Consider the following 26,937-nt stretch of genomic DNA (forward strand, 5'->3'; position numbering starts at 1 on the left):
TTAAGAAAATAAGAAAAAAGACCCTACTGAGTTACTGTACATAGACGCAATTTCTTGTTTCTGCAAACAGATAATAAACAGTTGTAACGATGATGATCTGAACATCATTGTGACATTGTAGCTTCAACATATTGGTGACATTATTAACCTGTACAAAAAAAATGCAAGTGATTAAAAGCTGTAAGGGTAGAGTGAACATTTAGAGAAAATCTTATCGGAAGTGCTGAGAGTTTGGGAAAAGTTCGTAGGTTGTGGAACATAAAGGGGCATAGGGGATCTGACTTAATGTCATTTCTGGGCATGCTCAGGGCATCTAGCAGGGAAACAAAGCCACGTTCACATCAGCCATTTGTCCTTCTCCTTGTTGAAGTTCTCGGCCCACTGGCGCGTAAGCTCTAAGTAGTGGTCTGGTTGGTTGGGTTGGTAGTCAAGGTACAAACGGGCCACTGTTTTCTTGGGTACAGCCTTCTCTATCTGCGTGCCTTCGTGCCACTGGTTAAAGGAAGTAATGGTGACTATTTCTGGTCTGACGGACAACGCTGCCTGCAAGGATGTGTCGTAGTAACGTCCGTTCACCCGGTTCCTGGTGTTATGGTTGTTCCATGGCCGGACAGCTGTGTCCACGTACCCTGGACCAACACTGGGAATAAATAGGAGATTGTTTGCATCGCAGAAGGCCTTGATGGCTTTCCAGTTCTGGTGGGATGAGCCAAAGGAGAAGCCGTTGGAGGCAAAGTAGGTGTATATGCCATCGAAGCCGCTAGCTAAGATGTCATGTTTGTTGCGCTCTTCCACAATGAGGGCGACGAAAACGCCGTCATAAGATGTGCCTCTGATGCTGTGGGAGCCTTTAGTCTTCAGAAGCTCCGCCCAGGACTCTGGCGGTGTCAGGTAGGAGTCATAGACATAAAACAGAGGCAGGACTCGTCCTGTGCTGGATCGGAATCTGTAGAAGGCGCCATGCTTTCCATACCTAAGAAAAATAAGAGAGGGAGAATTTTAAGCTGTTACAATAGGCATGGATTGGTGACCAGGATAATCAGTGGCTTGCTTTGCTTTGTTGTGTGTGGCTACGGGGTCTTTGTAGTTTTTTACCACCACTAGGAGTCACCAAAGTAAGAAAGTTAGGAATGTCCAAATCCTACACAAACGGGCTTTAACGCTATTAGGGGAGGGAACTGCAAGTAACTTAGTAGACAGAAAACATGAACATTTGCCTTTTTATAGACATCCAGTAGACACAGAGCAACATAAGCATTCATTAGGGCCCGAGTGCCGACAGCAGCGAAGGTCCTGTTGAAACTGAGGGAATTATTATTTCTTCGTCCGGCAAATTAATTGCCTTTTTGAGGGGCTTAACGTATTCAAAAACTCACCAAAATTGTCCATTGCATCAATTCTGGTGAAAATGTACATATTTTAAGGGTTTTCGGGAATAGGCACACAAAAATAGCTCACTAGCGCCCCCTACTAAATTAAAGAAATTAAGCACCTGCAGTACGTTTAACATAGACTCACGAAACTTGGTACACATATGTATCATGTCAAGACGTACACAACCGTCATTGGAGCCATACCCTAAACCCAACAGGAAGTCCGCCATTTTTAATTGAAAGTTTGAAATTAGTGTGATTTTGGCCATTTCCAAGTTGTACTTTAATGAACTCCTCCTAGAGATTTCATCTGATTGACTTCAAATTTGGTTTCATGGAATCGCAAAAAAATTCCGTGATGGACCCATGGAAGAATTCCGTGATGGGCCCACGGAAGAATTCCGTGAAATGAACACGGCCCCTTAAAGTGATGGTTCGGAGTAATTTCACACTAGGGTCCTTTGCACCATGACCTGGAGCCAAACAACCCCCCAGAAGCTTTTTTCACCTGGGTCGAACATTGGGAGAGTTAGCGTTATCAGCTGAATAGCTTAGCGCAGGGGCTAATGGATCCACGTTCCAAATAACGTTGCCAACAGGCAAGTGTTATTTAAATAAACTCCTGGTGTACTTACAAACTTTCCAATCCATCGTTTTATGAGTACATAACCTATTTGTACTAGTGTAGAAGTTTGGTATCATTTCGGGCATTATTAGTGGGGTCATTTACGAGATACAAACCTGGATCCATTAGCCCCTGAACTTAGCTATTCAGCTGATAATGCTAACTCTCCCAATGTTCGACCCAGGTGAAAAAAGCTTCTGGGGGGGTTGTTTAGCTCGAGGTCATGGTGCAAAGGACCCTAGGGTGAAATTACTCCGAACCATCACTTTAAGTTAAGGAAAAGGTTGTGGGTGGGCTTACGTTTCCATGACACGCGGGACAACAATGGGACGGTTGGGTTTAGAAAAAGAAGAACGGGACGGTTTGGGTTTAGGAAAACAATAACGGGACGCAGGACAACCACGTAAAAGAAGAACGGGACGGTTGGTTTTAGGAAACGTGACACGTGTGACATGATCCCCGGTCTCCTGGGTGAAAGTCCTGTGTTGTTTGACCCATCCACCCCCCCAACCAACCTCCCTATGCAGATTTTCGGTCTTTTATACTACTCTCTATCGTAGTCGCTCCTAATGCTACGTCATCTTCTAATTGACTTTACATCGGCATTGTTTTCCGTGTTGGCCACACGGAATTTTCACACATTTTGTGCCACCACCACGTAATGCGCTGTTAACAGTTCGTGATCATTTCACAGTATTCTGTAAGACCAGGCTGTTCATTTTATGCAGATGGTCAGCACAGTGGGTTTCTGAAAACGTTGGCAGCAATATAAAGTCCATAAATCTCTAGGCTGGACTTTGATATGACTCCAGTCTTGTATGGCATGTCTTTATTCTTGTTCCTAGTCACAGTGTGAGATCATGGGCTTCTTTCTTTTATCAGACTACTACTGAATATCGTATTAGATCTCATTAGCCTCACAGCCCATGTCTCTCTCTTAAAGCTATAACATATATTACACCTTGCTTGAGTTATGGAAATTAGCTGAATGCCATCAAATGGTATTAGACAGACAAAGAGTCAGGTTCCCTTTGACACACATTCAGACTGGTCCAAGTCAAAGCAAAAGCTACCTTCAGATCCATTAACAGCAGGATCACACAGGAGACATCTACAGTATATTTAACAACCTGTTCCTCATCTTCCCTTCTCAGGCTTCCATGTTTCACCACATCGCTAGACTTCTAATGTCAGATATGAAAAGCAGAAAAACAACTTACTTGTCAATAATGTATTTGATGTTGTCATGCATGCTCTGGTCCGTCCGTCCTTTGTATGGCTGTATATGAAAGGCCACCTGTGCAAAAACATATATTTGAACACCCATGTTAATCAAAAGATCAGAAAAACACCAAAACCTGAAACAAATAAGGGGTTATGCAGTGAATTTTAAACTGAGCACACAGTTGCTCATTATTCCAGTGTATTATTTTTTTTTTTTATGGACAACCAGTAAAAATGCGACATTGAATTTTTCTGAACTCGCTAATTATTTGGCCGCGCTGCCTGTGAATCACAGCGTTGATTGAAGTGTCATTTTGTGCCTACTCTGGAGGTGCTTGTAACACAGTGGTTGCATGTTTCCAATGACCAATCCAAACAAGTCTAGTGTCAGCTGGAGGAAAAAATTAAACCGTTGCATCGTAAGGTTTTAATAAGGAGCTGTCTTTGCAGTGTTTTATATGTAGCTGCTGCTCCACGCAGAGCTTTCGCAGTAGCCTACATAAACGGCCTGAAGTTTATACTTGTGCGTTGGTGTGTGCGTCGATCTCTCTAAGAGAATAGCAGGGCCAGCATGTGTGTGTGTGTAGGGGAGTGTGTGGTAGAGCGAGTAAGAGCGAGTGACGGTGATTATCTTCAGAGCGAGTAGGGACTTTAGAGTCATAGTGACCACGGTGGGAAATCTGGAGCAGGAGAAGTTAACCCTCTCCTTGATTTCATGTTGTTGATGGAGAAGGAGAACCAGGAAATGAGTCGGGGGGGACGGGGGGGGGAATGCAACGCTACCTAACCATGGCCAAGCGACGTGTAGTTAGATAGGTTCATATCTCCATGTGCTGTACTTACGTACATAGCCACGGCGTAGATTTAACGCAGAAGCATGAATTGGCCTTAATACATAAATTATGTAAAGATGTCTGCAGACCTGAGACCTGAGGCCTGTATCTCCAAGCTTAACCCTTGTGTTGTGTTGCCATCGACAACAAACTTGTCCTTTTCGGTCATGTTTTCTTGTCACTTCTTTTCAACACTGTTTTTTTTTAATTCATGATCAATAAACCTAATTAAAATGACATCATACCTATTTTTTTAGTTAAAAAAACAAAAATTATGAATTATTTTGACTAATAGTTAAAATCAGAGGATGTTGAGTGAATCAACATTTAAGTTTAGTTTTGAAAATAAAAAAAAATAGATTCAAATGCTATCACATTGTATAAAACACCCAATATTCATTGAAGTAATCATTCGTTTTACCTGCAGAGAATATTGTATGAGTTCCATACAACGTACATCCATGTTATTGTTGAGCATTTTGGTTCAAAGAAACCCATACTTCCAAGGACAACACAAGGGTTAAAACCATAATAATTCACACAGTAATTTATAGCCATAGCCTTTCTACATTTGTCTTCTAGTTTTGTGAATATATTTTATCTAACACCTTGTGTATAATCACCTTGTTTATTACCGTTTGCTGTCCAAAGACTTTTCCCCCGAGGTTTGCATAGTGAACGCTACAGCGTGTTATGGCGTTATATTACTGTCATTAGTCAAGAGCGCATTATTTCAATTTGAGAACATTTCTCACTGATATTACGTTCAGATTTCTTGCTCTCACACTCAAATAGTCACTGCTCGCGCTCAAAACCTTGCTCTCGCACTCAAATAGTCACTGCTCACGCTCAAAACCTTGCTCTCGCACTCAAATAGTCACTGCTCGTGCTTAGATTTGCTCTGCTTGTGCTCAAACTTTCTGCTTAGACTCAGATATGTTGTTGTTTGGACAGATTTCCTGCTTTCAGCTTTGAACCTTCTCCTAGCACTCAGGCTGATTCTGCTCGCTTGCAAAGTTTCTGCTCTCGAATCTCTCCTGCGCACTTGGATTTTTTTGTGTTATAACCCTGCCAAAAGTCAACAACCAATAGAATGCCAGCTGTAGTGTTGACCAATGAAATGATCCCTGCCCCGTTGAGGGTTCGTTCACTTTACATTAGAACATCTGTTGAGGGCGGCTGCACTGTAACCATGAACTGTAACCAAGTGTATACACCCCCGTGCCGTTCATTGCTTTATTATAACTATATGTCAACAATGTGCACAGAATGGTCGACGCACTTTCACCTGCACCCATCAGGAAACGGGAGAAAGCTTTGAAGTGGGACATATGAAGTTATGTCCACAACTACGAGGGTGAGTAACATAACTTAAGCACCTAGCTAGCTAGCTAACATATGGCGCTAGCATATAGCCTAGCTTGATGTCCATAAACAAATAGATTTTCTTTATTGTATAGCTAGATTGAACGACATATGATGGACTGTATGTGTATATGTGATGACCTCACTTTGTATTTTTTCCTCGTTTGGTTAACCATGTTCCTGGGATTTGGCTGATTTCATGTTAGAGCCAGTAGTAGAACCTAAACTGTAATATAACTGAAAGAACACCAGAAACTGGATTGTTTGTGTCAGTTTTTGCATCACTGTTGTGTTGTTTATCAGAATTTAGTCTTCATTCCTGCATATAGCATTAGTCTGAAAATGATGAATTCATATCAGTCTGGTCTGTGTACTTTTTCGTTCATTCGATTTTCATTCCATAAACAGGTATTAAAAACAACTGCAGCAGGGACATTCTAACTCTTAACGTGAAAAAGCCTAATGTGGTTTAATGTACCTAAGCAATGATCAATGTTTACCAAATTTCTCTCTCATATTGCTCCTCATAACCACTGAAAACTGTCAAAAAATCTAAACCAAAGTCCAATTATTATGGACGTTATGTGACTGATAACTGACTGTTTAGTTACATTAAACCACGTTAAGCTTTTTCACGTTAAGCGTTAGAATGTCCCAGCTGCAGTTGAGGGAAACTGTAGCCTATAACTTCCTAAGCGACTGATCATCCGTTTTTTGCCACCCTTTACATAATAAATATGGCTATGAAATAGAACATGAAATACTTAAATGAGGCAATACATATATAGGCATTAGCTAGTCATTATAGTTCAATAGCCTAAATACATATGTTTTACTTATATTTATTTCCGGGGACTTTTATTTATTCCGTCTATTTATATGCATGTTATATTTTATATTTTATTAAGTTTTTTTATCTAACAGACTCTGACTAACTGCAGCAGCAAGCCTGCCTGGCATCAGTGCATCATAGCATATCACTGCAAAGAAAAGAAAATATGAATAAATCACAAGCACGGCAGATTCCCAGCTCAGCTAGAGCGGGTAACGCCAGCGAACCGCAGGGACCGAGGTCACAGGGCTGGTGGCTAGCTGCTAGCTAGCTGCAGCAACAGCTAATATTAGAATATTAGACCCAGCACCGGAGGTCTGATCCCCATGATCTGATCCTTAACCCCCGGTGACTCTCTGCCAGATCAGCAAGTTTAACAGCAGCAACAGAAAGTTTGCTGGGATTGTTAACGGTGGCGTAACGGTACCGTTACAGCCGTGAACTGAAAGTCTGTTTCCTCAGTCAGCTGGTTCGACTCTCTTTGGGCGAAGTTGTCTGCGGCGGGAAGAGACAGAGAGTCAGAGGGAGGCAGGGAGAGAGGGTAATAAATACATGTGACATTATGAAATAAAATCCCCCCCAAGCATTATCAAGAGTACAGGTTTCCAAAGTAATTTTAGCCTGGGCTGAAAGCAACACTGGTAGGCTAGGCTGGCGCTGTTGCCTTGGAAATTACAACATCCGGTCTCTGAATATGAAAAAATAGGCCTTTTTTCATTTCTATTTTCGAGTGTTTTTTTTGTTGTTGTTGTTATATAAAATAGAAAATGAAAATCACAGCATATTTTAAATTTCTCCCATCTCCTTTTGACCATGAAAAGGAAAAACGCCTTGTATTTCAATTTCAAATTTTGTATTTTAAAACAAAAATCAAATAACCATTTGTTTTTTGTTTTATAATACCTGTTTATGAAATGAAAATCGAATGAACGAAAAAGTACACGGACCCAGTCTGTTAAGTACAATTTCACCACTATAAAAAAACAGATCTAGAAATGATATGCTTTATTTGCAACTTAAATATTTGTTTTAAAAAGTTATTTTTTTAATTAATACAAAGCAAACTGAGCAGAAAAGAACAAATGTTTTGTTTGTTTGTTTCTCTTCTTCTAGGTGTGACTGGAGAACCCCTGTTGTAATATAATAATAAAATCATGTTACATACACTTATCATTTATGTTTCTTGCTTAAATTCACAGGGTGCACAACCAGGCCTGGGAGAGAAAATTAGTGATGTCCACAAAACCAAATCAGATAAGGTGAGGTGAGGTATGTATATATATATATATATATATATATATATATATATATATATATATATATATATATATATATATATATATATATATAGTAATGATGTTAAAGAAAGCTATGTACACCTAATATCTTATGTGTTGATGTCTATGAATTTGTCTTTAATAGGAGCATACTATACAAAGACAACAGTGGAGAGTTCCTGGATCGGTCTGTCATCAAATTGCCAGAGATCTACAAGGACTTCACCTCTCTTTCTGCACCATCACCTGCATAATCAAAGTGATAAAAGAGAGAACAAACTATTGTTTTCTCTGTTGACATGAATAGGTGCCTGTAATGTCTGCCAATATATTCAATCAATTCAATAAATGTTGATAAGTATCACTGATATTTCTTAAATCATTGTAGTTTTTCAGAGCAATAAGATACAGATTATTAAAACCATGTTCATATTTGCAACAAATTAAAACCCTGATCAAGGCAAATTGTTTTTTTCATTTTCCATAACATTTACAAAAAAAAACCAGTACAATTAAATTGACCAGAGCTGACACTTGGTAAATAGCTTTAATTAAGTAGTAATTCATAACAAATTGCACAATATTTGACACAAAACCTTAAAAGTGTATTGTTCATACTACGGTGAAAGCAGAACAATCTGCCTATAGGATTTACTGTAGCAGGAACAATGATATTGGCAAACAGATGACCCAGGTTAAGGTGAGTTTGTGAGCAGGGTTATGAATAATTATAAGATAAGCCTAGTGTTCACAAGAGGGATGATTCAGGTATTGCAACACAAATTAAGAATAATTCAATTAAATAGGAGGTATATACAACTAGTAGAAGATAAATGAACTATACAAGAGCAATTAAGGTTAGGTTATGAGGTAGTGGTAAGCTAAAGTGATGTATAATCAATAGCATGGAGTCAAGTCAACAGTGTACACCAGAATAATATATACTGTGGTTAAGTAATGATACTTACTGTTGTCTGTATTAGAGTCAAGTCAACAGTATACACCAGAATAATATATACTGTGGTTAAGTAATGATACTTACTGTTGTCTGTACTAATATAACAAAACAACAAATATACTAATATAATATAGTGTGTGATGCAGTATGGAGAACAACCAAGTCCCATATGAACCCAAGAGACTTTTAGTGCAGCTGTTGATGTTCACTACAAACAAAACTTGCAGATGGTTGTAGTCTGTAGTCAGCCATACAGTAGGTAGATCTGGAGCAGATGGTTGTAGTCTGTAGTCGGCCATACAGTAGGTAGATCTGGAGCAGATGGTTGTCGTCTGTAGTCAGCCATACAGTAGGTAGATCTGGAGCAGATGGTTGTAGTCTGTAGTCGGCCATACAGTAGGTAGATCTGAAGCAGATGGTTGTAGTCTGTAGTCAGCCATACAGTAGGTAGATCTGGAGCAGATGGTTGTAGTCTGTAGTCGGCCATACAGTAGGTAGATCTGGAGCAGATGGTTGTCGTCTGTAGTCAGCCATACAGTAGGTAGATCTGGACCAGATGGTTGTAGTCTGTAGTCGGCCATACAGTAGGTAGATCTGAAGGAGATGGTTGTCGTCTGTAGTCAGCCATACAGTAGGTAGATCTGGACCAGATGGTTGTAGTCTGTAGTCGGCCATACAGTAGGTAGATCTGGAGCAGATGGTTGTCGTCAGTAGTCAGCCATACAGTAGGTAGATCTGGAGCAGATGGTTGTAGTCTGTAGTCAGCCATACAGTAGGTAGATCTGGAGCAGATGGTTGTAGTCTGTAGTCAGTCATACAGTAGGTAGATCTGGAGCAGATGGTTGTAGTCTGTAGTCAGCCATACAGTAGGTAGATCTGGAGCAGATGGTTGTAGTCTGTAGTCAGCCGTACAGTAGGTAGATCTGGAGCAGATGGTTGTAGTCTGTAGTCAGCCATACATTAGGTAGATCTGGAGCAGATGGTTGTAGTCTGTAGTCAGCCATACAGTAGGTAGATCTGGACCAGATGGTTGTAGTCTGTAGTCAGCCATACAGTAGGTAGATCTGGACCAGATGGTTGTAGTCTGTAGCCAGCCATACAGTAGGTAGATCTGGAGCAGATGGTTGTAGTCTGTAGTCAGCCGTACAGTAGGTAGATCTGGAGCAGATGGTTGTAGTCTGTAGCCAGTCATACAGTAGGTAGATCTGGACCAGATGGTTGTAGTCTGTAGTCCGCCATACAGTAGGTAGATCTGGACCAGATGGTTGTAGTCTGTAGTCAGTCATACAGTAGGTAGATCTGGAGCAGATGGTTGTAGTCTGTAGTCAGCCATACAGTAGGTAGATCTGGAGCAGATGGTTGTAGTCTGTAGTCAGCCATACAGTAGGTAGATCTGGAGCAGATGGTTGTAGTCTGTAGTCAGCCATACAGTAGGTAGATCTGGACCAGATGGTTGTAGTCTGTAGTCAGCCATACAGTAGGTAGATCTGGACCAGATGGTTGTAGTCTGTAGCCAGCCATACAGTAGGTAGATCTGGACCAGATGGTTGTAGTCTGTAGTCAGCCATACAGTAGGTAGATCTGGAGCAGATGGTTGTAGTCTGTAGCCAGTCATACAGTAGGTAGATCTGGAGCAGCAGGGTGAATTCTAGCTATCATGGGTTGGTGATATGACACACACAGATCAACAGGGGTCGAGCCCCTCAGCCCCACCTGGATGAAAAGAACGTGAAACAAAATACTTGTTTTTTCAGTTCAGTTTCAGTTCAGTTTGCAATTAAACAAATAAATGCTATTTAAGGAGCAAATAAGAAAGCATATCATTTCTAGATTTGTTTTTATTATAGTGGTGAAATGGTACTTAATGTTACAACTTTTTAAACAGACTGATATGAATTCATAATTTTCAGACTAATGTTATATGAAGGAATGAAGTCGAAATTCTGATGAATAACACAACAGAGATGCAAAAACTGACACAAACAATCCAGTTTCTGGTGTTCTTTCAGTTATATTACAGTTTAGGTTTTACTACTGGCTCTAACATGAAATTAGCCAAATCCCAGGAACGTGGTTAACCAAACGAGGAAAAAATACAAAGTGAGGTCATCACATATACACATACAGTCCGTCATATGTCGTTCAATCTAGCTATACAATAAAGAAAATCTATTTGTTTATGGACATCAAGCTAGGCTATATGCTAGCGCCATATGTTAGCTAGCTAGCTAGCTAGGTGCTTAAGTTATGTTACTCACCCTCGTAGTTGTGGACATAACTTCATATGTCCCACTTCAAAGCTTTCTCCCGTTTCCTGATGGGTGCAGGTGAAAGTGCGTCGACCATTCTGTGCACATTGTTGACATATACTTATAATAAAGCAATGAACGGCACGGCGGTGTATACACTTGGTTACAGTTCATGGTTACAGTGCAGCCGCCCTCAACAGACGTTCTAACGTAAAGTGAAAGCACCCTAAACGGGGCAGGGATCATTTCATTGGTCAACACTACAGCTGGCATTCTATTGGTTGTTGACTTTTGGCAGGGTTATAACACAAAAAATCCAAGCGCGCAGGAGAGATCCGAGAGCAGAAAATTTGCAAGCGAGGAGAAGGTTCAAAGCTGAGAGCAGGAAATCTGTCCAAACAACAACATATCTGAGTCTAAGCAGAAAGTTTGAGCACAAGCAGAGCAAATCTAAGCACGAGCAGTGACTATTTGAGTGTGAGAGCAAGAAATCTGAACGTAACATCAGTGAGAAATGCTCTCAAATTGAAATAATGCGCTCTTGACTAATGACAGTAATATAACGCCATAGCGTGTGACCTAATCGTTAAGGGTACAAAGGTCACAAATGGGGCTCGGGTGAAACCAGAGGCAGAGAAAATGCCTCTAAAAGTAAGCCAGGAAAAGGACACGTCCCCATCAAGACAAGTCTTAATGGAAACTAAGGGCCCTATTTTAACGATCTACGCGCCTGGCGTTCAGGGCGTGGACGAATCCACTTTTGCTAGTTTAACGGCGGAATAAAGGATCCATGCCAAAAGGGTTGTACTTAGTGTCTTCATTAATCAGAGGTGTGTTTTGGGAGTAACATGAAATAAACCAATCAGAGATCATCTCCCATTCCCTTTAAAAGCCAGGGTGCGTTTGGACCTTGAAGCATTGCTGTTATGATGGAGGATTTGCTGAGCAGGAAGGAGAGATATTCAGGAGAAGAAACTGATGTGCTTGTGCGTGAAGTGATCATATCATAATACTATTTCACATTGTAATATTTTTATTTTTAATGTTTTGCATGTTTGTGTGCTGCTGCGCATCCATGTGTGTAACAAGCATTGTGTGCGTGCACTGTGCACGAGCCTAGGAGCATTTTACTAATGCTCTGTTAAAATAACAATGCAATGCTGCGTTATTGACTTTAGACCAGGTTTTAGTTGGTCAATGGCACGATCACTTTCCGCTGCCTCAAGATAGCAATATGCCCAGAATGCACCTGAACACACCTCCCTGTAAGACCAGCATGCCCATTGGTGCAAAGATGGGCGCAGGTGCATTTGCTGTTTAAACGACGTGGGCGCATTCATTTATTCATAAAAATGGATATTTTGAACCCACATATCGATTATCGTATTGCACGATGGACATGTATTACAAGGTATATGTTGACGTTATGACAATATATTTCTGTATCGATAATTTTGTCCAGGCCCTACTGGAGACTGGACTCTGGTATTACAACCATGCTACACAAAGTGGCAATCTCTGGAAGTAAGGTCTATAAAAAAAAAGGAGTTTTCTATAAACTATCTTTTTAAAGTGCCTTTATTTTAGACCATGTTCCAAATAAACAGTCTAAATTGTGAATGCAATGTCCAGGTAGCTTGGTTAGTGGCCCTTGCTTGTCATTGCTCACAGCTATATTTGGAATCCCGATGGAGGACAACTTTCCCGTAGCCATACACAGGGTTATTGCCTTCACTACACTGTTAGCCAGATGCCTTTTTCTCCTCAAATGGAAACACTCCCCTCCGAGCCATAGTAGACTGCAGGGGTCGTGCATTGCACCAAACTTGAGAAAATAAAATTCTCTTTAAAAGGCTAAAAACATTTGAGAGCTGGGGACTCTTTTTTTTTTTAAATTACATAGCTGTCTGTTCTGCCTGATGACTTTACAAGCGATAGCTTGGGGACGTGGGAAGTAGATTGTTGGGTAAATTGGCAAACTGCCCCTGTCTGATGATAAGAGTTTATTTTTCTGTTTGTGCACAACAATGTAACGAGATATAAAAAAAAAAAAAAAAAAGAAGTAAAAGAACACATTGCTGTCTGGTTCCTGATTCTTCTTTGTTTCTACATGGGTGTGATTGACAGCATTTGGAGAACAAACGGTGCTGAAAAAGACATGATTGACAGCTCTTGGACTACAAATAGTCATGAATGGTTGAAATGCTGTCAGACATGTATGTCCATGTGGAATAAATGAAGAATTGGGGACAAGAGAGATAGCAGTGTGCTGATGCTTTCCTTTTCTTTTGTGCTGATAAGTGTTGCCAAGAAACCTACAAAGAAGTGTGTGTGTGTGTGTGTGTGTGTGTGTCTGCAGTAAAAAGAAAACACACCCTTATGTGCTTTTGTGAACCATATGTTTCCTGCTGCTCAGTGGTGTGTGAAGACTGCAGGACTGAGTCATTTGACTTCTTTTATTATTTATTTATTATTTATTTATTTATTATTATTATTATCTAACCGTTGCTTCTTTAGAGTATTATTGAAGGACTGAGGCTTTGTTCCAGGCCTGGGATCGGATGTCAGCATGACAGCATACACTGACAACAGTGCTGAGCAGTTCACAAAAGACTTTTAATCTATCACAACACATTGCTGCGAGTGCTTGATGACACAGTGAAATAACACATCCAAAAGAATTAATATTCACGATTTTTATTTTTTTTCTTAGAAGATTATTATCTTCAAGAGAAAATGATCATGAAAGGTAAAGACAAAATTGTAAGGAAAATTGAATGGGAGAGACTGATTCTAAAACGTTGGTATGCAGAGGTATGGAGCCAACCATTAAAGTTAATGTTATTCGGATTGTTTGTATTTTGGTGCTGATTTATGTATTTTATTTTTAATTTTTTTAGAAACTGAAAGGTGGTAGACATATTTTTGTTGTGTTTTATTTATGTATACATAATATGTATGTAGGTATACGTATATATAATTTTTGAAAAATTCAGAAAAGAAAAAACTATTTTACAAGTTCTAATTTTGTCTCTTGTTATCCAATAGGATTCAAGGAAAGCCCAAGGCACTTGTTTTAAGATTTAAAAAAAAAACATTCACAATTGAATTGGCCCATTCACAACAGAACCAGATTAAAACCAACTTCAACACATTTCGGCATCCAGCCTTTCTCCATTCTTTAGCCAGATGTATTGAAGGCATTTTACATTCTTTCTTTAGATGAGTGCTGTGGGCCCCGTCTCTTTTTTTTCTCACAAACACTAGTTCCAAGAAGCTCCAGTTCTTCGGTTAATAGAAATAAATATTAATATTAATAATAAATTGAAAAACAAGGTTTTCATATCTTTTTTTTGAGCAATGCCGCTCAGAGCAAGTTACAGTTAACCTGGCTTTGAGCTTCTTTTTTAGTAAGCTGTCCGCTGTGCTAACTGAGAAACACTGCAGTGTTAACGTTAGCTTTAACCTAGCTTTGAGCTTCTTTTTTAGTGAGCTGTCAGCTGTGTATAAACACTCTAACTAGCTCTTAGCTAACGTTAGTTATGTTAGCTTTGTTAGAGATAACTTACTGTGCAAAGTGCCAAGCTGATTGCAAAGGGCCTCATGCATCCAGAACAACCTTTTGAATCAAATCAATAATAATTTGGCTGTACTCACTTGTATCAACTGATCTGACCTGACATCCTGTGGCTGCAGCTGCAGCTGCTGTGCATCTTCCGGTACCCGGACTCACTAAAATGAAATGGGACATTCAAACATGCTCGAATCATCTCCATTTGGCTATTTATTTATTTTACTTAGGTATATTGTTAATAATTCGCATAGTTAATATTGTTCTTTGGTGTTCAGTTCATACAGGTTTTTCAAATGTTAGCTATCCGGGCGCCCATGTTTAAATATCTTTATAGCAGTTCAGTGCAGCTCTTATTTCCTTTGTGCCTTTTCCTTTGCATGATGCAGATTGACTGACTCTACAAATGGTATAAAAATAATCTCCCACTGGAGAGGCATCTTGGTCCAAGGGCCGTCAGTCATGAAAGAGAAAAAAATGGAAGGCAAACAGTGTCCCTTTCCTCGAGTATAACGATAGGAGACAGAATAGCAGAGCTAAGTTTAGCCCGCAGGATGCTGATGATTTCTTAAAAAAAGTGGAGCTGAGAGAGGGGAGGAGGAGAGGGGCCGCAGGAAATTCCGCCGGATGCATGTCCTTTCGGCCGGATGTCCTTCCTCTTCCTTAGTGTTGGCGTTCTAACCTCTGGTGGATTTGTGAGGACTATGGTTAACTGCTCCTCAGATCTCTGCAGGGTAAATCCAGACAGCTAGCTAGACTATCTGTCCAATCAGAGTTTTCTGTTGCACGACTAAAACTACTTTTGAACGTACACATGTTCCACCAAAACAAGTTCCTTCTGCAACGGAGCAATCCTGGAAGTAGAGGGTCGAGGATATAGCCTACACAGGATTAAAATCACAGACAAGCTCCGCAATTATTACAAATTACTAGAGGTCCCCAGGTAATACTAGTCCTGCGTTGTACAAAAGGCCGTGTATCATGTATGATGGCTTTTACAATGTTATTTATTTCTTTGCAGAACCACACACACACACACACACACACACACACACACACACACACACACTCACACACACACACAAACATATACAAAGCTACCCACGCCCATGTTTGTTCTGTTGGCTTATATAAAAGAGACTTCAGATACAGTATTAAGGGACCACTAAGGTCTATATAAAAGAGACTTCAGATACAGTATTAAGGGACCACTAAGGTCTATATAAAAGAGACTTCAGATACAGTATTAGGGGACCACTAAGGTCTATATAAAAGAGACTTCAGATACAGTATTAAGGGACCACTAAGGTCTATATAAAAGAGACTTCAGATACAGTATTAGGGGACCACTAAGGTCTATATAAAAGAGACTTCAGATACAGTATTAGGGGACCACTAAGGTCTATATAAAAGAGACTTCAGATACAGCATTAGGGGACCACTAAGGTCTATATAAAAGAGACTTCAGATACAGTATTAGGGGACCACTAAGGTCTATATAAAAGAGACTTCAGATACAGTATTAGGGGACCACTGAGGCCTATATAAAAGCATCCAAAAAGCAGCATGTCATGGGACCTTTAAAGTATCAAAAGAGAGAAGTTGTCTCCGTCCGTGTTTTAAGAGACACACCTGGGGTAAAGTTGGGAACCAGAGTAAGCTACTGTGAAGTTTAAATACAGTCCTATTCTAGCCCTCACTAACACATGTAAATAGGGCTTCAGAAGCCCTTTCAAACTACAGAAAGAATTAAAATTCCAAAGAGTACTCTGTTTTTTAGATGTATGTGATCCAGAAGGAATTTTAGTTCATATGCAGCAGAGATGTTTTTGATAAGAACTAAATAAAGAAGAATCACTAAAACTGGAGGCATGAGTTGGACAGAGAAGGTGGTGTTGTGTTCTTTTGAGAGTTGAGTGATTGATGCCCTCTGTCATGCAGGAACAGCTCTGGTAAGCCTGTTAGCTTCAGTCACAAAGAAGGGAGAAAGAAAAGGTCTACTGCGGCTCCGCGGCAAACAGGAAAGCATTGACAGAGCTGTCGAGCCACAAACACTGAACGCCCCGACGCCCACTCCATCTTTCAAAAGAGGCTGCAAGGTCTTCCTAAACAGTTTCCATGGTAACACTGCGGTGTTTGGTGCCTGGGCTCGACTGGTTGGTAAATCATGAAAGGCCAGCGAGGTAAGTCGCAGCTGCTCAATCTGTTCCTCTTTGAGCTGAATAAATAAATGGCTCTGTTTGCTCAGATCCCCCCCATGATGCCAACACACTCTTTTTTGGGGGGAAATTATCATCCAATATCTATTTTACAGTATTTACTGTGTGGTTATACTAGAATTTCCTGAATTAAGTACTTTTACTTAAGTAAAGGATGTGAATAATTCTTCCACCACTGATTATTACTAATAGCTGCACTACTGTACGCCATACGTTTGTGCAAATAAACTAAACTGAAACTAAAACTCTCAAGTTTACATTCTCAGCCTCAGGTGTACAGATGCCGCCGCAACTGACAGGCCACCTGAAGACGTTTGGCTTCTTCAGATGACAAACCCCAACCTGGAGCGCTGTTATATCATCATGTTGGCGTATGCTACATTATATCAGCTACTTATGCAAACTGAGATGATAAATTCAAAAGTGCAGATGCAAAATATCTTATGATAGAAAGAAACAAGTCCGTGCAAGGCAACTTGGCTTCTTGAGGTCTGCGAATGGCAGAGTGTACCCAGAATAATCTGAAATAATCTGCATATGTGTGCACGTAACTCATCCATGTTTAACAAAAAAAAACTGAAGACACCCCGTGCACAGCAGTGCATCTCTGCTGGGTGCCAGCAGGTGCAGGGTAAACAGAAAAAAAAATCAAAGTATCAGCGCAAACCAGGATGCTAGGACTGACACAGTTTTATTAACAGAATACATCAAAAACAAAGAGGAGCGAGCTACGCCTTTCACATGTTGCTCCACCAGTCTCACTCTGTGCTTCATCAGGTGGGCCTTTAAATGCTCTTTATCAACCATAATAGGAAATAGCAACTATAATTCATCCATACAAAATTAGTTATAAATATTACATTTCTATTTCCATACAACAGAGGATGAGTAGATCCAGAATGCATACATTTCCATAAGATACCATCACCAAGAGTCTGGGTCTAGCTGAGGTTTTTGCCTAAAAGGAAATTTTTCCTCGCCTTGCTCTTGGGGGAATTACTGGAATTGTTGGGTCTTAGTAAATTATAGAGTGTGGTCTAAACCTACTCTATCTGTAAAATAACTCATGTTATGATTTGATACTATAAATACAATTGAATTGAATTGAACTACCACAGCGCCTGAAAAGACCGTCATCTGGCGGTGCCGGTAGCCGGCTCACAGTCACCTATTGACGGTGGTAGCTGGCGTCCCGGAGCTCTGGTTGGTCGACGATTCACTTCTGGGATTGCTCCGTTGCTGACGAAAAGTCCGTCAGATTTCAATCATTTAGGCCGATATCTGTTGCCTTGGGCTTTCTTTGTGTTGGTGTTCTAACCTCCGGTGGATTTGTGAGGACTATGGTTAACTGCTCCTCAGATCTCTGCAGGGTAAATCCAGACAGCTAGCTAGACTATCTGTCCAATCGGAGTTTTCTGTTGCACGACTAAAACTACTTTTGAATGTACACACGTTCCACCAAAACAAGTTCCTTCCTGATGCTATTTTGCAGAGGCATCAATATTGCCGCTCAAGAGGACTGTGATTGGCTTAAAGAAATAGCAATAAACCAGAGCAAGTTTTTCTCCCATCCCGGAATGCTGTGTGGACTAGCCAGAACCTTCCTCTGCAGCGCTGTGGAGGAAGGTCTGGCAATGCGAGACTCTGTAGCGGCTAAATACAACCAGCAACTGCTGCTCAGATTTTATCGTTCTATGGCACTGTGTTCACATTACAGCACTTTACTTAGTTTAAAATACTTCTATTTTAGGAATATAGCATATGGTCTATTGGTGAAGTAGCATTGATCACATACATTTTGTCCCCACCGGGGATACAAATAATTCAGCAGAGGCAGGGATATTTAGACCAGAAAGAGGAAAATCCCATGCATCCCCCCCAGAAAACTGCACCCTATATAGTTAGCAGAAAGGTTATAGCTGTGAACGTAGCAGTTTATCTGTCTGTGAAGAAATGCAACAACTCCTTTAAAAGCCGAGCCAAGTTCCTGTGCCTTGTTTGCTAGCTGCTGGTTAAAGTGAGGTTAGCCACGGAGCTAGCCACACTTAACCCTTGTGTTGTCTTCCCGTCAACCATGCAACTTTTTAGTTTTTCCGGGTCAAAATTTAAAATGAAAACATTTTTTTTTCAACATTTTGGTCGTCTTTTTCGACACTTCACACTGTTTTTGTCACTTTTTTTTCTCGACGTTTTTGTCACTTTTTCTCAAGTTTTTTGTCAATTATTCCGATGTGTTTGTCGATTTTTTTCTGCGCTTTTTTGGTGACGTTTTTGTTATTTTTCGTCACACTTTTTTGAAGCTTTTTCCAACATTTTTGACACTTTTTTCAACGTTCTTTACGATCATTTGTTTTCTCTCCAAATGCTATGAAATTGAATAACACACCCAAGTTCAATGAAAGTAGTGAACTGATCATTTATTTTACTTGAGTTGTATGGAACCATCCACGTTATTTTTTTTTTGTGACAATTTGGTTGAAAAAAAAAAACTTTTTGAAAAAGGTCAAATTTGACCCTGAGAACAACAGGAGGGTTGCTTCGGACACTAAAACGCTCCACAGAGCTGAGGGGAACTGCAGAGTTGGGCAATTATTCTACAAACAACACCTTTCACAGTGCACAATCATTTGACCCACTGCTCATATGAAAATATTGATTGGTGCAGCTTTAATGTTTTTATTCAAGACTTGACGGTAAAAAGAATCGCAGACATTCCTTAGCAAGATCACATGTCACTGTGTGTTGACTGTAAGAGGAAGAAAGGCTCGATCAGTTCATTAAAACATTCAAATCACTGCAATACTTTCAATATTAACAAGAAAATGTCCTTATTATAGTGAGACTTTTGTCATTAGAACAGGGATCTTCAACAGGAGGTCCGGAACCCTTAGGGGGTCCTCAGAGTCAATCCAGGGGGGACACCAAATAATTGTTCCTTTTCAATAGTTTAAAAAAAATGTAATGAAAAAGTCTTAACATGAATCGACGTGGCATCATGACTTTGCGTAAACATACATGCCACTTTCCTAAAGCCAAATGGCGTATTATCTGTACGCATTTTGAGCTATCCACGTGTACGTCTACGCCGTATACAGCGGATGTAAACATACATTGCGAGAACGTGCCTTACTATTGCGAGAACAAAAAAGATAAAAAAAAAAGGAAAAGAACATTGGGAAAGGCTTTAGTAACACAAACAAATTACAAAAACACGACGTGAACAACATCACACGCTTAGGAAAACAATAAACGGTTGGGTTTAGGAAAGAAACATTGGGGAAGGCTTAAAAACAAATACGGTTGAAAAACGCAACACGCGGGACGCGATCCCAGCTCTCCTGGGTGAAAGTCCTGTGTTTTACCCGACTTACATCCTTTCATACTACTCGCTACGGCGAAAATTCACATGTAATGTAGGTCAATGGCGGCCAAATGGCGGTTGATTAACACGCTAAAAAGCAATTATGCGTCTTGATAACACGCCAAAACGGCATACGAATTGGCATGTCATACATACGCCACTTTATGAGATCAGTCTGCATGAATCCAACATATTAGCAAATATAAATCCCCACTGCTTACTGGCCTATAGGTAAGGTATTCACTAAGGTAGCCATCCATATTTTAATAGCTTAGCATTTTATTTAAAAAAGGTATGTATAAAGGCTTTAGGCCACCCTACATGTTATTGTAGGCCCAGTTTAATATGCAACTTCATTTTATATAATATATGTAGTAGGGGGTCCCTGATCTGTCTCACTCTCAGTTAAGAGGTCCTTGGCTTAAAGAACGTTGAAGAGCCCTGGTTTAAAACATACAACTTTTCTGCTCTGGGACAGTTTTCATTCCTCTCTCCTGACGTCATCCTTTCCCTGGCTGAACAGGGTCAATCTATCCTTCATTAGTGAGGCTGGAGCGCTGCAGGGGATTTTTAGATCAGCCTGGGTCCTCCTGTCTGTCATATGTGTTGCTCTCAACCGATATCTGTGACACCAGCGGTCTGCTTCGGATTAGATCTGTACTACATGAGGAACGTATGCCATAATCTTGTTGGATGTCGCGATAAAGATATTACTTGCAATAAAAACGACAGATATTAAAGTGTACTCAGTTCTGCATTTCTGCTGCTTTCAGTATTCTGCTAAAATACATTAACACATTTCTTGTTGAATTTAAAACAAATGAAAGAAAATCCTTTCCAACATTCTTTTACTGAACAGACTGAACATTGAATTGAATATAAAAGGCAGCACTAAAAAAAAAGAATGACTTTTTACATTGCAATCCAGTTTTTTTACTGATATTCTTCTTTCAACTGACGCAAACAATCTCAGTTTCTTTCGCAATGTGTTTATTGTGCCACACACACACACACACACACACACACACACACACACACACACACACACACACACACACACACGAGTGCTCACAAACACAGACTTCAGCCTGTATTTTGTCAGCGCTCTGAAACACTGGAGCTTTAGCCCTCGGGTCAGCTGGGAGAGACACACAGTGTTGTATAAGTGTGACTGAGACACACACACACAGAGACTCTAAGACTTCCATATAAGGAGCATGGAACTGAGGGACAGCTCTTCTGTCCTCTTAATGCTGAATCTACAGTCTGTGCTCAGCTTGTTTTGCCACTGCTGTGCCAAGCACCTTCAGCATCTTATGGCTGTATGCTCTCGGATTCTGACCCCCCCCCCCGCCCCCCAGTGCTAAAGTACATCTGACTTTGTTAGATGGAGCGGAGCACTGAAGAAGACATATCTACCCCAAAGCACTTTTTAAAGGTCCAATGTGTGGGAATTTCTCCCATCTAGCGTTGATATCATATATCCAGTTGCGGATCTAGAAAATTTTACATGGGGGGGCAAAGGGGTAGCGAGAGATCTTGGTAGGGTGGCAGGGGAAGACAGTACATGGGAACCTCCATATGTAAACTGCTATGCCCTACTACACCCCGCAACGCCCTGCTACGCCCTAAACTGTTACAACTATTATTTCTAGTCATAGTTCCATTATCTTTTTTTGTTACTATAATTACCATTATTATGAATCATAATGCTCTATATCTGTATATCTGTATCCATCTGTATCTAACCGGCAGCGGCCACCAAGACCCTGGATCTGTCTGATGTTTCTGCCCAAAAGGAAGTTTTTCCTCGCCAGTGTTGCACCAAATGCTTGCTCTTTGGAGAATTGTCGGGTCTTTGTAACTTAAAGAGTGTGGTCTAAACCTACTCTACCTGTAAAGTGTCTTGAGAAGAGTGAACTGTTGTTGTATATGTAAATATTTACATATCTAACCCTATAACATATACAACAGAATGGAAATAGCCAAAAACTGAAAAAAGGTCATGTCACGACATGTTCTGTTACTGTACTGCAATTTATATGGAAGGAGAATATAAACCAACCATATGGTCCAGGGGTAACTGCAGCCTCCTCTTCCTCTCTGTCATCTTCATCTCCCTCCTCCTGATCACTCTCTCTGAAGCTGCAGCCTCCTCTTCATCCCTCACTGTCAATTCTTCCTTTCCCTCTTCTCTTTCACTCATTTCTGCATCTCCTTGTGTGGTCTCTGACCTGCCTGGTCTCTCCAGTTTCCTGTCTTCTCCTTCTTCATTTCCCTCCTTCTCTTCCTCCTGAGCAAATCTCAGGATTTTCTTGGCTGGCAATATCCCCACTTTTAGGCACACGCCGACTTATTGGGACTTTAGCTTAGTCCATACATACCCTTCTCATCTCCGTGCGTGCTGTAACGCTGTCTGACGGTTCCAGCATTAGCTTAGCCTAGCACAGATCCTGCAGGTGAATGGTTCCAGTAATCCTACTGCTCCAAATTGTGACAAAAGTAACAAAATAACGCCAACATGTTCCTATTTCCATGTTGTGATTTGTAGAGTCACAGCGTGTACAAAAAACAACGTAACATGAGACACAGCCGTCTTCTAACAGTAAACAAACCGGGAACTATATTCTCAGACAGGCTTGCTGCGAGCATATCACTCCGCTAAAGTACTATATTCTTCCGCCTGAGAATATAGTTTCCGGTTTGTTTAGGGATAGAAGATGGCTGTGTCTCATGTTATGTTGTTTTTTGTACACGCTGTGACAGGGCATCAACACTGAAGATGCCTCTTGGGAGCCTCAGTGGACCACAATGCAATGCAAGACATGCTGCGTTTTGAATAAAGGGCATGAAACACTTTTTCTCAAGTGGAAAAAAAGAAATTTTTTCAGTTTTAAAGGTAAAATATGTAAATTGTCCGCACCAAAATGTGTAAAAAAAACCCGACTAGACTCATGTTATATATTTTTGTGGAGTTGTGCACTTACATTATTGCAAATGTTTCCAACAATGTTCAAACCCAGAGAAATGTGTCATTTTAGTCAAGGTAATGATGCGTTCAGTTCAGTGGCGCCGGCAGCCGTAATCCTGTACACATTAATCAATAAAAAGAAATTCTGTGAGACATGCAACTCATCTAAAGATAACAGTGTGTAACTGTGTAACAGGAGCAGCAGCCGACAGCAGCTCTGTTCACAGTCATCATTTTCTCATTAATTATACCTTATTTCACCAACAACCCTTCCACTATTAATCAGAATGTTCATTTTTATGACTCGATCCATAGACAAACTGGTTGCTATGGACGACAAGTATCACAAAACCCACGGATGGAGCTAGCATTGTATTTCAATCATGTGTGTTAACATGGACATGGACATGAATATTGAGGTTATGAAGCTTATCCTGTTTTTGATCATATTCGGGATATGATGTTTACATGGCACACAGAGAAATCATGTTATTCATATCTCTGTACAGGCTCGCCGACAGCTGTCTGCTCTGAGCGCATCCACACCTCTGTTTGTCTGTCTGTCTGTCTGTCTCTCTCTCTCTCTCTCTCTCTCTCTCTTACAAAACGCTTCAGTCAAATATTTTCATGATCTGGTCATTATGATGTGATAAAAGTACGCTAGGAGCACACTCTCATACACATTAAATATTATAACAACAGCTGATTTCTGCTGCAGTAAACCGCTTCAGCGGGCGGCCGGTATTTGTGCGTACTATTAAATAGAATCCTGCTGGCGCCACTGACAGAAACCGACTTTTTTATACAGTTTTAACACACAAGATACATTTTTTTAGACCGTGTTTATTTTTAACTCTATATTTTAAGGACCTGTCACCCAAGCATTTAAAAGCAACATTTTATCTGTGCAAAAACCTTTTACTGCAAGTTCAACTTTGGTGAATGTAATAATAATACTCAAATGTGCATTGTTGACCAAATGTCTTAACTGTGCTGACTTTTGAGGGAACTAAGAGGAGGGTCTGGCTAGTCTCCACAGCATTCTTGGATGGGAGAAAAACAATCCCAGAAGTGGAACTCGGTGGATATAGGCTAACATCGAACCGTCCCTGGCAAGTCGTTCATTCAGTGAATCAGAATCTGAAAGGTAAAAACATACCGGTTGTCTCACCAGTTACCTTGATGCTGTGCCTGTGGGCGGCGTCCATGACGACAGGAACCAGGTCCTCGGTGGGCTCGCCGTGGTCGTCTGCCACCCCGGGGGGGTACCAGGACAACACCAGCACCCCTACAACACCACAGCATGGGGAGGAAGTCTGCTCTGAGTACAGTCAGCCCTCAGGTAGGCTGGGCAAGAAATCAATATCTTACAGACATCCATATACGTTATGAGACTAGATTGCGTCTTAGATTTTGGATATGGTAATATGACATAAGTGTTGTCTTTTCCTGGTTTTAAATTCTGCATTGCAGTAAAGTGTCATTTTCTGAACTCACCAGACTGTTCTAGCTCTTCTGTTATTTGCCTTTACCAGCGGTTGAAGAAGTATTCAGATCCTTTACTAAATGAAACGTACCGATACCACACTGTCAAAGTCCTGCATTGAAAATGTTACTTAAGTAAAAGTATCATCAGGAAAATGTACTTCAAGTATTCACTCTCCTGTTCTTTTGACCCCTTATTAAAGTTTCCATATCAGAAATTTGGGTTTGCATCAACCAAATTGCCCCAAAATAACATGGATGGTTTCATTCAACGCTATCTACAAGTAAAATGGATGACTATACTTTCATTGAATTTTATTCAGTTTTATAGAATTTTATAAAAACAGTATCCTGACTAAACTTTCACATAAACCAGTCCATGACGCACTCAACATCCTCTTATCTTAACTAGTCAAAATAAATCGTAATTTCAGCTTTTTATCAACTCAAAAAATATATATCATTTCATAAATGAGGTTTATTGACCATGAATTCCAAGAATACGTGTAAAACTCGTGTGAACAAAAGGACAAAAACGTGGGAAAAAAAACCGTCAAAAAAATGTGTATACATTTTGACCCAGGAGGAGTAGTTATAATATAGTAAAATAGTTGACGGGAAGACAACACAAGGGTTAAAAGAAAAAGTAGCTAGGCTATGCTACTCTAAGCAGAAGAATCCTCCCATTGTAGAAAGTGTAAAGGATCCAACCAGTTGTGTGTTTAACGGTCTAATCATCTCAGCTGGACTTGTAGGCCGTTATATTGTTGGCTAGTTACATTTAGGAGAAAACATCAGATTTGATAAACAACAATAGTCAACCGCTGCAAGATGGACATCGAAGTATGCATGCGGTGTAAGAGTGCAGTGCGAGTGCAAGAGTTACCTGCTGCAGCCGCCTCTATCTGGGCCATGTGTGCCTCCAGCACCGCCGGGTCCCTGGAGCTGTAGGCTCCCAGCTCCGGGTAGAAACTCGAGGCGATATCCTCCGGAGGTGTGTGCCTTCCCTGGGCATGACTGGCTGCGATCTTGGGGTCCCAGTGTGGCACGAGCACATGATCCCAGTGGATGTACTTGTTGTCCATGCTGGGAGAGCCGTACCACAGGTAGTAGAAGATGTGAACATCGTAGAATATACTGTATTCACGGTCCGATCTGGTGAACACCACTTTAGTGTCACTGCTGCTGCTGCTGCTGCTGCCCGTGTGGAACTGGCCCGGCGACACCTGCGCCACGTCTCTCCCATCCAGCCGCCTCCGGTCCGGCTTCTCCCCGGGGAAGTCTATGCCTATGCCGGGGGCTAGGTCCGAGAAGCCGTCGCTGGGCTTGAGCGTCCTGAGCCCCATCATGGCCCCGAAAATAAACAGCGTGAAGAGGAACAGCGCCACGAGAGCTTTCCTGCGGAGCCGAGTCATGGTCGCTGTCCGCGGTGCTGAGGGCAGACACGCAGTCAATCAGCGCTGGGAAGGCTCCTCTGGGAACGGGATATAGGCTACCCTATTTAAAAACCGAACAGCAGTGTGGCTATTTTATTATATATTATCGAAGTAATGTAACGTATCGCATGTCATTGCTTTTCGATTGCTTTTCTAAAATTTGGAATAACAGCTTGAGAGGGGAATGAACTGTCTGGTTGGCGGCGCTGCGAATCCAAAGAGAACAAGCATCAGAACGGAATCAAACTTTACTGAACGGCTGTGGCTGGAAATGGCAAAAGAAGACAACGTGGGCATGGAAAACATGCACGGCAACAACATGAATATTATTCAACATATAGCCTAGCTTTGTACAGAAACTATTCAGATGTAACCCCCCAATGTAATCAGGAACATTATCATACGGAACTGTAATTTCATTAAATAGGCCTATCTCCCCCCTCCCCACCCCCAGTAACTAACCTCCAAGATTACTTTGTAATTCAATTAGGTAATTCAGCAGGAACCGGGCAGGTCAAATATTAAAAGCGTTCCGACGGTCACTGCGGCGGCTGGCCGCCGTCTCATCGAGCTTGTTCAAACGCTACACGACACGCAGAGCAGTCCCATTTCACTTCCATCATCCCCGGCGTCCTGAAGGCATCCTGCACTGCAACGCTCCAACATATCGCCTCCCGTTCGCCTTCGCGCAGCCGTGACGATGATGATGATGATGAGCACGTCGGCTTTTATCTGTCTCCATCCTTTCCTCTTCCAGAGAAAATGAGTGAAACATCGATGGCATCAGTTCACCTCAGTGTCTCTACAGAAGCCAGGCTGGTCACAGCCGAGGCTTTCTTCTTTAAAGCAAACAAAGCAAGTCTGGTTACCTTTATATACCATCCAATGGTCTTCTATTCTCTTCTCTTCCTGTCATCCCATCTTTTATAACAGCGGATCACATGTGCTTCTGTTCTGTTTCTAGAACCAGCCCTACATCAGAGAAACGCTGTCGTTTTTTTTTTTTAAAACTGAATGTTCAGGCTAGAGGAGAGAATAAAACATTTGTTTCTGTGGCGCGAGCAGGAGGGGGAGGTGGGATTAACCCCCAACCGGAAAGACCAGTATGAGGGGTGATTAGTGCCACAAGAGAAGCAGGAGGCGGAGTCTGATAGTGCC

General features: G+C 41.0%; 1 protein-coding gene across 1 annotated transcript; it reads right to left on the reverse strand.

The window, feature by feature from the left end:
- On the reverse strand, positions 1-26,188 carry maneal (mannosidase endo-alpha like). The gene is made up of 4 exons (XM_028598049.1): positions 25,230-26,188; positions 24,037-24,146; positions 3,219-3,295; positions 1-973 (listed from the first exon to the last, which is right to left on the reverse strand). The coding sequence occupies exons 1-4, from the start codon at positions 25,756-25,758 to the stop codon at positions 337-339; spliced, it is 1,353 nt and encodes a 450-aa protein (XP_028453850.1). The 5' UTR covers positions 25,759-26,188; the 3' UTR covers positions 1-336.
- Positions 26,189-26,937: the final 749 nt, after the last annotated feature.

This window comes from Perca flavescens, chromosome 14 (genome assembly GCF_004354835.1).
Source record: "Perca flavescens isolate YP-PL-M2 chromosome 14, PFLA_1.0, whole genome shotgun sequence".
NCBI lineage: Eukaryota > Metazoa > Chordata > Actinopteri > Perciformes > Percidae > Perca > Perca flavescens.

Bases quoted from the DNA above. Each gene is read 5' to 3' on its own strand.
- maneal (XM_028598049.1), bottom strand. From the start codon at position 25,758: ATGACTCGGCTCCGCAGGAAAGCTCTCGTGGCGCTGTTCCTCTTCACG. The intron at 3,296-24,036 runs GTAACTGGTGAG...GTTTTTGCACAG, and splicing joins CCCACAGGCACAGCATCAAG to GTGGCCTTTCATATACAGCC. The intron at 974-3,218 runs GTAAGTTGTTTT...TATTTTTCTTAG, and splicing joins ATCAAATACATTATTGACAA to GTATGGAAAGCATGGCGCCT.